The 14,985-nt window shown below is 48.0% G+C and overlaps 2 protein-coding genes across 2 annotated transcripts; both read left to right on the plus strand.

The window, feature by feature from the left end:
- Positions 1-1,475: 1,475 nt before the first annotated feature.
- LOC117834664 (abscisic acid 8'-hydroxylase 1) lies at positions 1,476-4,319 on the plus strand. The gene is made up of 5 exons (XM_034714197.2): positions 1,476-2,160; positions 2,273-2,659; positions 2,760-2,928; positions 3,121-3,227; positions 3,327-4,319. The coding sequence occupies exons 1-5, from the start codon at positions 1,627-1,629 to the stop codon at positions 3,537-3,539; spliced, it is 1,410 nt and encodes a 469-aa protein (XP_034570088.1). The 5' UTR covers positions 1,476-1,626; the 3' UTR covers positions 3,540-4,319.
- A 5,085-nt stretch (positions 4,320-9,404) lies between these two features.
- On the plus strand, positions 9,405-13,048 carry LOC117862915 (WAT1-related protein At3g45870). Its single transcript, XM_034746471.2, has 6 exons — positions 9,405-10,149; positions 10,267-10,383; positions 10,467-10,731; positions 11,703-11,858; positions 12,229-12,380; positions 12,527-13,048. The coding sequence occupies exons 1-6, from the start codon at positions 9,881-9,883 to the stop codon at positions 12,726-12,728; spliced, it is 1,161 nt and encodes a 386-aa protein (XP_034602362.1). The 5' UTR covers positions 9,405-9,880; the 3' UTR covers positions 12,729-13,048.
- Positions 13,049-14,985: the final 1,937 nt, after the last annotated feature.

Genomic DNA, 14,985 nt, shown 5'->3' on the forward strand with positions numbered 1-14,985 from the left:
CCTCTTCTTTTTTTTTTTTGAGGTAAGGTGTTAGCCTACTATCGGTCTATCACCTCGTTTCTGTGAGCATTCCTGCAAGACGAGAAAAGAGGGCTATTTTTCTTTCGTGTCAAGGAACAAAAAAGGCAGAGAGGCATGCGTACGACCGTTTCCCCCGGCGGACTAGCTGCCTGTTCAACACGTGTGTGTGCACTAGTTCCGTTCAAGATTCAGAGTTCAGCGTTCCTACTCGCATGCTCCGGCTGCGTTTAACCCTTTAACCGGCCGGGCAGTCAGACCGGCAAAAGCTGTCGTATTTCCTTCGTCACGGCTACACCATCAATCCCTGTATTAAGGGTGATGCTGCGATGAGTAATTTTGTTCTCGGTGGATTGTTACGAGTCGTTGGGTGGCTATCAATAAATGACTCTACTTGTAATTTGGACCTCGTTTTCTCCTTAATTGAATTGAATGGTAGAGCCCCTGTCTTTTTTCTTCAACAAAGAAAAATCCCGCTCGCCATGCCTGTCCCTTGCTAATTTCTTAGTTTCGCCGAAAATACCACCAGCCATTCTCCACCATCAGCTAACATCATCTCTTATATCTCATCTCAGTGCTATGCTTGCTTCCTTTGTTGGTCCCCAAACACCTCCCGAGACCCCCTTTATAATCCTAGCAGCAACACTTCCATTTTATTTCCCTAATTTGTTATTGCCGATGCCAACTGTCATCTACGGCTGCTACGTCTCCAAACTAATACATTTTTTTCTTTTTTTTGCAAAACATATTACAAACGCAGACACTTACATTCACCTCACCCACAAAAGAATATGTGCACGTGAAACTTATTCCGATGAGCAGCGCTGAAAAGACTAGCTGTCGTATCTTAAAATTGGTGAAAGACTCTATTATCGGGTATACGGAAAAAATAGCTCCGCTAATTTCTAGGATAATTTCAAGAAAATATGAGCACCCACGTTGCACTGGTCAAGCTCGACTTAATTCACTCTTCAATTTATTTAATTATTTCTTTGATGAGAAAAAACATATACTCCATATAATCGGACAGGACAATGGGTAGATTTGTTTGGGACCGAACGAATTAATTTGAGAAGGTTTGCCACCAACTAAGCCGAGAGCTACTATCAGTCCAGGCAGCCAGGTGATGCAGTGGCGAGGCCAGGAGGACGGATAAGCAAGCGGCTGGCCGAGCTCAGCAGTGGCAGCACGAGAGCGGGCGCGAGCGCGGAGACAGGGGCCGAAAGGGAGAGGGTGAGCTGGAGCGAGCGATTCCTTCGCGGGCACCCGTAAATTCGATTGATTAGTTGATCGCTCCACTTCTCTATTTTCTTTTCGAATTAATCGCGCAATAATTCCCCCCTCCCCCCTCTCGCCGTCTCGCGCAGTCGCACGGCTCCTGCTGGTGAGCACCTAGTGGTGGTAGATTTTTGGGGGAAGAAAGGTTCACCACCAATCTATAAATAGCTGCCACCTCCCTCGCCTTTCCCTCCACCCCAACAGCACCATCGCCCATCTCCCTCTTCCTCCTCTCTCTCCCTCACCTCCGCCCGTTACAGTTTCCTCCTCCGCCGCCGGCCTTTCCTCTCTTCACCGCCGGTAGCAGAGAGCGCGGCCAAAGCGTAAGCCATGGGCGCCTTTCTGCTCTTCGTGTGCCTCCTGGCGCCGTTCGTGCTCGCCTGCGCCGCCCGCGGCAGGAGGCGGCGGGCCGCCGCGCCGGCGTCGGCGTGCGGCAAGGCGCTGCCGCTGCCGCCGGGGTCCATGGGGTGGCCGTACGTGGGCGAGACGTTCCAGCTCTACTCGTCCAAGAACCCCAACGTGTTCTTCGCCCGGAAGCAGAACCGGTACGGGCCCATCTTCAAGACGCACATCCTGGGCTGCCCCTGCGTGATGGTGTCGAGCCCGGAGGCGGCGCGCTTCGTGCTCGTCACGCAGGCGCACCTCTTCAAGCCCACCTTCCCGGCCAGCAAGGAGCGCATGCTGGGCCCGCAGGCCATCTTCTTCCAGCAGGGCGACTACCACGCCCACCTCCGCCGCCTCGTCTCCCGTGCCTTCTCGCCGGAGGCCATCCGCGCCTCCGTGCCGGCCATCGAGGCCATCGCGCTGCGCTCGCTCCGCTCCTGGGACGGCCAGCTCGTCAACACCTTCCAGGAGATGAAGCTGGTGAGCTATTGGCTCTGTCTTCTTCCTCCTCTGCTCGACTGCTCTGCGTCGTGCTCTGTTCCTTTGCTTCAGTATGAAATGTTCCGTGCTGACTGACTGATTATTTGTGCAGTACGCGCTGAATGTGGCATTGCTGTCCATCTTCGGCGAGGAGGAGATGCGGTACATCGAGGAGCTGAAGCAGTGCTACCTGACCCTGGAGAAGGGGTACAACTCGATGCCGGTGAACCTGCCGGGCACCCTGTTCCACAAGGCGATGAAGGCCCGCAAGCGCCTGGGCGACATCGTGGCCCACATCATCTCGGCGCGGCGGGAGAGGCAGCGCGGGAGCAGCGACCTCCTGGCGTCCTTCCTGGACGACCGTGAGGCGCTCACCGACGCCCAGATCGCCGACAACGTCATCGGCGTCATCTTCGCCGCCCGCGACACCACCGCCAGCGTGCTCACCTGGATGGTCAAGTTCCTCGGCGACCACCCCTCGGTGCTCAGGGCCGTCATCGTAAGTCACCGTCCCAGTCATCATCATCCCATCGATTCGATGCGCTCTCGAGCCGCATCCACCGGCAGAGACTGATACTGAATCCAACCCCCAACCGCAGGAGGAGCAGGAGGAGATCGCGCGGTCCAAGGGCTCCGCCGACGCGGCCCTGACGTGGGCGGACACCCGGCGGATGCGCATGACGAGTCGTGTGATCCAGGAGACGATGCGGGTGGCGTCCATCCTGTCCTTCACCTTCCGGGAGGCCGTGGAGGACGTGGAATACCAAGGTGAGCAGGCGTCACCATCCCTCGCTCGCTGCCAGCCGAGTTATTAGTCGGCTGTTTAATTTCATGCCCGCGGCGGCAGTGTCCCTGTCCCCGTCGTGCGCTGCTGCGGATGAACTGGACGGACGGGACGGCTTCCTAACCGAAATCAATGGAATAGACTAACTCATCACTGCCCTCTTTTCTGTTCTGCAGGGTACCTGATCCCGAAGGGCTGGAAGGTGCTGCCCCTGTTCCGGAACATCCACCACAGCCCCGACCACTTCACCTGCCCGGAGAAGTTCGACCCCTCCCGATTCGAGGTCAGTTTGCCCTCCTGCGGCATCTGCTGGTCTGCATCTGTTCCCCCGTATCTGAATTGTGGCCGAGCATGTCATCTGACGTGTGACCGATGGATGCAGGTGGCGCCCAAGCCCAACACGTTCATGCCCTTCGGCAACGGGACCCACTCGTGCCCGGGCAACGAGCTCGCCAAGCTGGAGATGCTGGTGCTCTTCCACCACCTCGCCACCAAGTACAGGTGGTCCACCTCCAAGTCCGAGAGCGGCGTGCAGTTCGGCCCCTTCGCGCTGCCGCTCAACGGCCTGCCCATGACCTTCACCCGCAAGGACTGAACCGAGCTGGTGCCACGGCGGAAGCCCAACACAGAAACCAGGCCGAAAACCGAATCGGGTGGCGGTATCTGGTATCGTATATACTACTACTAGCGAATACCTAGGCACGGCACGCGGAAACCGCTGCCGGGATTGGGCGTCGGCCGCGGGCCGGCGGTCGCCATCGGACGGGGACGGGACGGGCATCAGATCAGGCATGGGATCGGAGAAAGATCACGCAGGAAAGGAAAGGATAGCACCGTCCGTGTACAGATTCTTCTTCTTCAGCTCGAGCAGCTGGTAGGACCGGACCCCAAGAAGCCGGAAGAGGAGACCAAACACAAAGATTAGGCGTAGCCGCGTAGGTGTCAGTCAGACAGTCAGTGTTAAACTAAGCTAAGCTAAGCTACTCCAGTAGGCATCAGATCACCCCCAGCGCCGCAAAGAAGTGGCCCTGACGCTTAATTGTAAAACCAAACCCATTTTGATCTTTCTTCTTCTTATTTTCTTTTCCCCCCTTAGATCAGATTTTTTAAGCCAGCCAGACAACACCCTATAGGAGAAGAACAAGGAAACAAAAAAGAAAGGCCCCTGATTGGGATTGTAAGCTAGCTAGCTTGTCCGCCTGAAAGCAGGCTGGCAGCTAGGCCGAATAATCCATGGACGGGTGGATGCATCGCCTCGCCGGAGTCAAAAGGGAAACACGTCGTCATCCCGCAGCTAAGCCCCGGGACGGCGACGCACCCTCCCCTCTTGTATTGTTTCGTCCAACGCAAGAGACAGCGACTGCTTTTCTGAACAGCTACTGCTTGTACTAATTTAATCAATTGCCAAGTGCGTGTGCGCATTCCGCTTGCTCCGCTGCTCCTTCTCTGGCGATTAAGTTGTTAAGCAATATCGATTGTCGATCGCCTCATGTGATCTGTGCCTCTGTCCGTGCATGCTTTCAAGGAACAAAGCCTGCGCTGCACTGCACCTGCACCTGCACCTCCGGGAAAAATAAAATCGGTTGGACTTTGGGGGTGCGGTACGGCTCTCTCCCGGGTCAAACTGAACAAACCATAATCCATATTGTGGCTCTCATGGTCTTCAGACTACTACTCCTGCTCCTTACTCTCGTTCTAGACTGCTTAAGTATCTTCTACAAAAATTGCCACATAAGTAACTTATAATTTTCTTTCACTGCTTAGAATTTTTATGGAAGAGAGGCAAGGGAATTTTCGAGGGGCAATCACAACAGCCGATCAAGCTAGGTGGCACGCTTCGTCAAAAATGAAAATTCGTCATGTGGTTGTGTACCTTTCCCTTCTATGTCACTCTGTCCCTAGATCATTTGGTTTCCTACGTTATGGACTATTCCGTGTGTACCATTATTCTCATTCTAGAATGCTTAAATTATGGAATCTTCTAAAAAGTTGCTACATAACTTTAAATGTTGTGCAAATGTAATTGTTATTTTTTGGTGTCCTATAGAAGTTGTGTATAACTTCCACATTTTTGTGTAAAAGGAATTATGGAAATATTCAATCTCTTTTCTATCCACACTACCAAACACCGAATACAACTCACAGAGGCAGAGCAACCCTTTAAGATCATGGTTTCATCATAGTGTCAGGATAATCTCATCAATGAGAGACGATGGTGATGTTGCCATACATGGGTTGGAGAAAAGGATAATGGCGCGAGGAGGCAAGGCCAGTGTACATAGGAGCCAGTGTTGATGGTGCACAATGGTGCTAACCAAGTTGATTAGGGCGGTGCAGAGGTGTGGTTGAAGGGGAGACTAAAAGGCCGGGAGGTGCCTGACGATCAGGGTGGATGGTATTGCCACTTGCATCTAGGTTTACAAAAGTTATGACCTATGAGGTGCTGTAGGATGTTTTGGAGCCATTGGATGCAACTACAGGAGGGACCTAACGCATGGGTGTTTTTAGATTCCCTGTGCGCTTCCAAAATTCTTACAAAATTAATTCGTACGAAAAATAGTTTTTGGATTATTCTCCAAATTCTAGAATTGCCTACATAATTATATGTACCTATACATTAAATGGTCTAGTATGATCACATACTCAGTACATACTCTCTGTTAGGTCATACTCTCTGTGTTTTCTCCCTTTTTCATAATTATAATCTGCAGCAGTATGTACTCCTAATTCTGGATTCACTATCCAGCTTACATTAATTCAAACAATGGGATTTCACTGGAAAAAGGAAAATTATGGTAAAATAAGTGGCCACGTGCGTTTTAAATATTGGGAAATGTAAGATCGCGGGCAGTGGTGACTGATGAGACATTACCCTGTGCCTCTCTGACAATGGAAGAGCTAGCATCAGCCTACTTTAGACACTGGAAGGGCTAGGTGCCAGTGGCCTATTGCCTCTCTTTTAATCCTAAATAAACATCCAATCCCTTCATGATGAGACGCCGATTGAGCTGCATGATTGGCTGACTCCTCCTCCATCTCCCTCGGATCTCCCACCAGATTAAGCTAAACTACTTCCCCGATTTCCCTCGGGATGAACCGAGGAAGTGTCCTCGCACGTACAGCCCAGGGATAGGCGAGCGCGATTGACTTTGGAGTCGGGGGCAGTTAAAAACAGTCACGAGCCTGGAACGGAGTTGCCGGCCGGGCCGACGACGCGCGCACGCTTGCGGCCAGGCCGGGGGCCGGGACGAAGCTTCCTGGAAGCGGCGGCGGCGGCAGTGGCACGCAGCAGGTCGCCTGCCTCCGGCCTAGCGTGCCCGCTCCAATGGCGAGACAGATGGAATCCTATCCTCTGTGCCAATTATTCAGCAGCCAGTCGGGCATTACTCGCCAGGGCCCCTGGGCAGCTGCCGGGCCGCCGGACGGATGCGTGGACAGGCCAATCAGTGCCCCGATTTCTTTACTGCCGCCTCCACCGGCGATCCATCTGGACGCGCCCATATACTAATGGCGCCCGTGGCCGTGCGTGGCCCGATCGGTGACGACGGCGATCTCGCCCTTGCCGCGGCGGCGGCTGATCTGATTGGCCTCCCTCGGTTCCGTACTTGCCTTCTCGCCCCCGGCCCGTCCTGTGCTGTCCTGTCCGTTTCAGGGCCTCCGAGCTGGCTCACCGCTAGCTTAGCGTTAGCTAGCTGCCTCTGCATCCATCCATGCAGATGATGCAGGCATCCTTTTTGTCTACTCCTGCATATCTTCGTCAACATTTTGTCGCAGTCTCGTGTGGTTACCTGTAAAGCTGCTTCTCCCATCAGCCTATCAGCGTGCACGAAACCTCGAGTGTCCACACGACGAAAAGGAAAGGGCAAGGGAGAGATCGGACCATTCCAGCAAAGAAAGGGAGAACTGCTCGACTGCTTGAGCTACACGTGGCGCCATCCGCGTCCCTCTAGATGACGGCTCCCCGAAATGTGTCACGTGAAAATTACAGGCCGGAGGAGCATTTGTGCCATGAAGTCAGCCTATGTTTGAGGTGTACTCTCCATCTTAATGATCTCCAAAATCTTCAGACCGAATCTAAATCACGGAGGAAAAAAGTTCCAGAAATTAATGTGTTTAAAATGTGATGAGAAAGTCAGCACGAAAGAAAATGAGAGATGAAAGGTCGCTCGGAGAAATTAAAGCGAAAATCTTAGGTCATGACTTTTGAGCTAGTTTCGTTCGGAACACGTGGCGCACGATATGGCTTCAAGATGATGATATACATGCATTTGTCTCACACGAAAGTTACGTGTTATTGCAAAAAGTCTATCATCTTTCGATGAGATGGGATTTCTACAAGTTTGTATTGCAAGTTGGCTGTGTGCGGTCGCAGAGGCTGGAATCTTATCCATTTTCTAAAAAGTTGCTGCGACTGTTTTTAAATCATTAAAAAGTCAACCTCCGTATGAGCTATATAATTAAGTCCTGAAAAAGACTCTCCAAGAGTTGTTTGGTGGTTGCTAGTGTGTCCCATCCTCTGCAAACAATAAACTTCTAGAAACCATATGTAAATTATTGTTGTTGGAACCAATTGTTATATACTTGCTTGGTTCTACAATGTAAATGTAAATGTTTTAATTTTGTTCTAAAGCTTATAGAAAAACATATTAACGCCAACAACACCAAATAAAAAGCATATTCCATAGTGGATTCATGGACATTAATTTGATGCTGCAGATATTTGTTCATTTTTCATAAGTTGGAGAAGTTTGACGAAAGGTAAAGTTAAAACATATTACAATTTGGAACAGAGAGGTTAAGTGTTTTTTGAGGTTTCTAGATTTAGTTATAAATTTTATTGTATTTACTCATAATTAAAAAATTTATTACTCTATTTTATTCATGTAATTAACCAAAGACGAGTGAAACCGGGTAAGAAATAAATTAAGCAAGAACTTTGCATGTCCTTCCTTAATTAGGATATTGACATAGAGCACACTCTCTTTGGGATCTCCCTTGGAAGATTGATGTGATACTAAGAGAGGACTGCAACTTTCTAGTTTAATATGAAGTGGTTCTACAATCTGATGACATGCATGGTATTTTGTCGTGTCATCTAGTAATAGTTGATTTTTGTGGAAATTGACACTGCAAAGTTCATAGAAAATACAAATTTCAAGGGGGGCAGGTTAGTCAACGTGCAAGGTAGTTCTCAGGTCTCCATCGAGGACGCATCATCTTGTATAAAAGAAGTGTTGACCACAGCCTAGTTTCTTGCGGGGTTCTTGTTTCTGACGAAGCCCAGCTGATGAGTTCTCATTTCTCTGTATGATTGCCGGCTGGCTGCGTGCAATTAACGTCGCCTCTCCAGTGCAAAATTTGACCATATTTTATTCCATTCGATCTACCGGCTAGATCGATTGTTCCTCCTCTTCAGATGCATGCATACATATGTCCATCCATCGTGCCGTCATGGATAATGCAAGCATTATATATTCGTTCTTGTCTGCGTATAAATACTTATCATCTTTATATATGCATATCCACGTTTGGTTTTCGATCCTGCAAGCAAGGTCTGCGAGAATATATCTGTATATTCATTGTTTTCGAAACGAATATAAAACTCGTTCATTATTGTGTTTTCCTGCTCCTGAAAGAAATGGGGGACGACGAGTCTTACTTACGTCTGCTCCGGCTCGATCTTAGCAAGGGAAAAAAAAATGTCAACGGGGTCATCATGCATGCATGCGTGCGTGCATGGGCGACTCTCCCCAGCAGCTCGCCCTGCGCAGTACGCTTAGCTTTCCGTGAGAGACGAGATTTAATTTTGTTTCCACATGTTTTTATATTTCGCAGGTGGCGGAGAATACGCAACCATGCATCGCATCGTATTGATCTTTTTATGCAGCTAGGCATCGTCGATCGAGTCAAACTCTAACTGTTTTCTTCCTGACCTGATCTTATTTTCTTTTGGTGATTGATTTAAATTAAATGCGGGTAGCTAGGTCAACTCCAGTGGCGCAACCGTGGCAGCCTGTGGGGGTGACGAATGAATGCCAACGCGCGCCTTTTTCCCTTAGCTTTGAAAATAATGCCCTTTGAAGAAAGTCAGAAGCCATGACTGCACATATACAATGAATCTCTTCTTAGAAAAAAAAAATGGGAAATCTGGAACCAGCGTTTTCTTGCATACAATAACTCCATAAGCACCTAGTCTTTATTGTCAACTTATATAAATATGATATCAGTCAACTGCTCCACTGTTCCTTTTTTTCTGGCACGACCTTTGTACAGTGTTCCTGGAAGAGAACTGTCTTGTTAGAACATGGCATATGCTAATAATGTAGAGTTTTTTAAGCGAGAAAAATAGTTGTTTATAAGAAGAATATTTGACGCTCAGTTTGACTTTCAAATTTGCGGAGTGTTCATTCAATGTGATACTGTTAGTTTGACAAAAAACCCGGACAGGTGGCAACTATGATCCATGTGCTTCCATCAGCTTCATAAAACCCCACGATACACACTCCCCGGCCGAGTCAGCTCAATTATTTGTTTAGAACAGTACGGATCCTCAGTCCTAACTACCATTGCTGTACTACGTATGGTAGGAGTATTAAAATTTATCTGGAGTCAACCAAGATTGAAGTGCATGTTTTTTTTTTTAAAAAAAAATCTGGCTCATTCTTCAGACAAGACCACAACCTGCTACACTTGAAACGCGACCCGTTCAGTTAACTTTCAGGGTACAGCCCAGGCCCAAATCAGGCAGGTCTAGAGTGAATCACAAGGCCTGAGCCCAGGAGGCCAGCCCATGTGATCGTGTGAGAGCGAGCGAGCCCGAAGAAGCAGCCCGACAGCACGCGCGCACACAGCCAACCGAGGAGGATCAACGAAGCAGCCCAGCCCAATCAATATAGTAAACGCTCTTCACTAAATTCAAGACGACGACCGGCGGCGATGGCGCCCGGGGAGCGGGATGGCGAGGGAAGGCGGGCGCACGCGGCCATGGTGGGCTCGCAGCTCATCAACGCCGGTTACCACGTGGTGGCGAAGGTGGCGCTCAACGTCGGCGTCAACCGCGTCGTCTTCTGCGTCTTCCGCGACCTCCTCGCCCTCGCCGTCCTCGCGCCCCTCGCCTTCTTCCAACACCGCGGCTCGCACGCCAAGGCGCGGCCACCTATTACCTGGAGGCTCCTGGTCTCCTTCTTCGTCCTCGGGCTCACAGGGTAAGCTCACTCATCACTCTGGGCCTGACGCAATGCTGGAATCTGGTACCAAATGCTGTGGTCAACTGGTCATGGCTTGCAAATTTGCTTTGACGGATCTGCGTGTCTGCTCTGCAGCATCTTTGCCAACCAGCTGCTGTTCTTGCTTGGCCTCAGCTACACCAACCCCACCTACGCCGCCGCCATTCAGCCGTCCATTCCTGTCTTCACCTTCATCTTAGCCGTCATCATGGGGTCAGTCTCTCGTCAGTCATGGCAATTAGCACTGCACTCAAATTTCATTTTGTTACTGACTTAAAAAGAAAACCATGTTCCAGGACTGAAACTGTGAGCTTGATCTCGATTGAGGGCCGCGCCAAGATTGGTGGCACAGTAGTCTGCGTGCTTGGTGCTGTCCTCATGGTGCTCTACAGAGGACCGGCGCTGTTTGGTAGCGACGAGCTCGAGCTTGATAGTCACGGTGTCATGCCTGCTATGTCACAGCTTGAGCCAGCCTGGTCATTTGGGCTGCAAAAGTGGCATATTGGAGTGCTGTGCTTGATAGGGAACTGTCTCTGTATGGCTATTTATTTGGCTTTGCAGGTATCCATCATTTGCTGGCTGTCTAGTGTCAATCCACTCTTTTCTTATGTATTTTTATGGTTTATTTCGATTGATACACTTGTTAGCTTAAAAAAGGAAAAAAAAAGAAGGCGAAGAAGAAAGATTGGTAAAGCACAAGTTCAGCAAAAGCTTCTGTAATCTATTTCCGTAACTTGAGAGTTAAAGATGACATAAGTGATGTTGGCAAGTGACAACATTTGGTTTGGTCAAAATTCATCCCCTGCTTGGATTAGAGACTACTTGGAATTTTTAGGATCTAGTTTAGCACCCCCATTTTCTTTAGCACACCCAAGGGGTGCTAAAAGGTGCTAATGGGTATTAAAAGTGGTCACAAGTCCATTTTTCCCCTACTACCCCCCTCTCTCTCTTCTCCACTTTTCCCCAAGCCAATCATAAATGAGGGCAATGTAGTCATTTCTCACCTAATGTGCTAAACTTTAGCACTGTATCCAAACAACCCAAGTACTAAACTTTAGCACTCCATTTGAGGGTGGTAAAGTTTAGCACTGTGCTAAAGTTTAGCATTGTGTATCCAAACGGGGTCTAAATGCTAAGCATCTAGATCCAAAATGCAAGCTCGCCTACCCATAAAGCATAAAGCCTACAGTCCCTCGTCCTCTTTAAATAGCACTTGGTAAAACATGGCCTCGCTTTACTTCTCTCATAGAAAGGTCTATATGCTGCACAGCGAACTGGCAACAACATTTAGAATTGGATTTTGTCTGAGGATCAACGAACAGTCAATGATGCTTTGTCATGGGCTCTGCTGTAATGATGAATAATTTTATACAGGAGATAATCTGTTCAACATTATTGGATTAACATTTTTATGTTGTATTTGAATTCAAGTTTAAAATTTGCCTTTCAGTGTACTGAAACTCTTGCTAATATGTAAATGTGACGTAATTCCATATAATTAGCTGTTTCACTTTGTTCTAATACTATTTCAGGCCCCTATTTTGGTGAGGTATCCTTCGAGTTTGTCACTGACAGCATACTCATACTTTTTTGGAGTTATACTGATGGTCGTTTCTGGAGCTTTTGCAACAAATGATAAAGATGACTGGTCTTTGACCCAATCAGAGTTTGCTGCTGTTGTATATGCTGTAAGATCTGCATTAAATATGCCGCTATCATATGTATTTACTATTTTGTCTCCTCCTTTTGCAATTTGGACGCCCACATTCTTGAATCATTACATGCATTGCATCATATGCGTTTGGGAAAAAGAAGACGAGCGAGAACTTTCTGTTTGCTGATGCAGTGCATTGAATTGCATCCCATAAAACGGGACCATGAATCAAGATTCCGCATCCTTGTTCCCCCCCAAAAAAAAGATTCTGCATCGTAGTTGTGAAATGAAGACACTGATTGCCTTTGCGCTAATCTTTGCTGGACAAGAAAAAAAAAGTAGATATATTTAATGCGTTATTTTTTTCCCCACAGAGATACTCATTTTTCTCTCCCTTGTTCCAGGGTGTTATTTCGTCTGCTCTTAACACTTTCCTATTAACATGGTCCAACAAACTCCTGGGCCCTGCTATGGTGGCCCTGTACATCCCTCTTCAACCAGTTCTCTCTGCTTTACTGTCGATGCTTTTCCTGGGAAGCCCAATTTACCTGGGAAGGTATGGATAAGATTGTTAGTTATTCTACTACTTTTTAATTAATTAATCTTTTCTTTTATTATTATTATACATATATATATCTTCTCTAGCGATCATTGTATTAAGTTTCTGAATTCTGAAGTACAATCTGCGGCTTGTGTTTGCAGTATTTTCGGCGGGTTTCTTATCATCTCTGGTTTATATCTTGTCACCTGGGCCCGACATAGGGAAAAGCTAACCGGCATTGGACCATCTTATACCAAATGCATATTGGAGCCACATGACAGTGATTCTCAAGCTGCAAGGAGTGGAAACTTGGTCTCCGAGTCCTTCATATCTCTTTCTAGGCCATGGAATGTACCATCTTGAGAAGTTGGTGGTCTGAGTCTAATCTATCCCGCATCTTCTTCCTTTTGGTACCCCTCTTACTGAGAATAGTAGATACAGAAACATGCATTACAATGAGTGAATTGTTGAAGAGTATTTGTAGGGTTGTCTAAACAATGTTGTCTGTCCTCGGTTGCGAGCTCAAAAGAGATTTAACAAGTTAGGTTTATGTCCATTTGATTTTTGTGAGACTGGCAACACTGCAGAATTGCGGATGTCGGATGGATGATCCTTGCACCAGATGTGAAGTCAGTTCCACCGGCTAAGTGAAAGCAATAGTATGTATCATGTTAAATTGGTAACACATACTCCCTTCGTTCCAAATTGTAGGTCGTTTTACCTTTTTTAGGTGTATAATTTTTGCTATACACTTAGATATAATGTATGTTTAGATGCATAATAATATTTATGTATCTAGAAAAGTCAAAACAACCTACAATTTGGAATGGAGGGAGTAGGAGATTTTGTATAGTATTTGCAAATTGCAAGTACAGTACTGTCTTATTAGAACATGGATGCTATGCGTACAAATCTTTTCAGAAGAAATTCTTGGACGAATACTTGGCAGTTAGAAAATGGGAGACAGATTACTTAGTGGGATATTGCTTTTAGTTGTTTGACACTTTGGCTGTAAGCAGAACAGTTGACAGAAATGACAGCCAAGATCTTCAGCTATTTTAGCTCAATATTTTTCTTGTATAGCATTTTGTATTTCAAGTTCTAACTTCTAAATTCGAATGTGGTGTAATGTGTTACTTAAAAATTCATTGGAATAGACTAAGAAATAGAGCAAGTTTAATAAAGGGAGAACTACGAGATGACCCCGGTTGTCGGTGAAGACTGAAAGGATGTATCTGGTAGTACGGTAGATGCGTAGAGCACAGTAATCCGCGGCTGTGAGTGGAAATATTAGCGTTTTGGGATAAGTGGAATGGGTTGGCTCCGTTTCACTTTTTTTTTGATTGGGTTCAAATCATCTTATGTTCGATTGAAAGGGATGGATCCAAACCGTCTCGTGTTTGGTTGAAATATTTTTTTTAAAACTAACTTCGGTACGAGCCCTAACATATTATTTAAGGAGAGAATGCAATTCTTTTGCATGATCGATATTACATAATCTTCCATAAACTCATTGCTCAAACAGATATATTATAACATAAGAAAACTAATCAACACTCGGAGACCCATTGCAAGCCAATTTCTTCCTTGACGAAGAACAACACCCAACTCAGGGAAGCCAACACTCCTTCAAAGATGCGCCAGTTTCTCTTCTTCCAAAATATGTAGATGAGGAGTGCCGCACTTGTACGCCGTTGCTTCTTGTTCATACCCTGTAGCGATGTGATCCACCAATCTTCTATGTTACATCCCGATGTCGGTAACGATATCAAATTGCTGGTCTAGCTCTTGATCAACGACCACACCTGCATTGCATATGGGCAGTGCAAACAGAGATATGTTGTTTCTTGCTCTGCTTGATGGTTAAAAGGTTTGAGACGGGTCGGTCGGATGTCATTTTAACACCGTTTGCAACTATTGTACGTGGGTCCCACGTGTCACCCTCTATATAATTTTTTAAGCCATCCTTCTTTTTCCCACCGGTCTCCCCCGCTCCTCCCTCTCTTCCCGCGCCGCACGGTCTCTTCCTCGGCCGCGCCGGCCCTTGGCCCCTACCTTCCTCCCCACTCGGCTGCCGCTCCTCCCTCCCTCCCCTGAGCCGGCCGCTGGCCCCTCCCTCCCTCCCCCGCACCGGCCGCCGCTCCTCCCTCTCTCCCTCCCCCGTGCCACCCCGAGCCAGCCACCTCCTCTACGTCGGCCTCCACCTCTACCGATGGGCAGAGCTCCCCTGGCGAGCGGAGCTCCCCTGGCTGGCTGCGCCCCTCTCTCTCTTGCACCGCTCCCACTCTCGCACGAACGGAGAAAGACGCCGTCCATCTGAGTCGAGTGCGTCCGCTCGTTTTGAGCGGACGCACTCGACCTGCATCTGAGAGGAATATTCCCCTCAGGGACGGACCCAACCCCCTTCGCTTTTCAACCAAACATGGATCCATGTGGGTTGAACCTATTCCAACCCAGTAGAACCCTCAAACCAAACACACACTTACCCGACCGGGCCGACCAATCCCGAGAAAGCCGGGCCTACGGTAGTAGGATAGCCCAGCGGATAAGCCCAGGTGTCAGCCCAAAAATTTAGAAAGCCAACGGCCCGCTTCGACATGGTCTTAGCCCATTGGACCAA

This window comes from Setaria viridis, chromosome 1 (assembly GCF_005286985.2).
Source record: "Setaria viridis chromosome 1, Setaria_viridis_v4.0, whole genome shotgun sequence".
Taxonomy (NCBI): domain Eukaryota; kingdom Viridiplantae; phylum Streptophyta; class Magnoliopsida; order Poales; family Poaceae; genus Setaria; species Setaria viridis.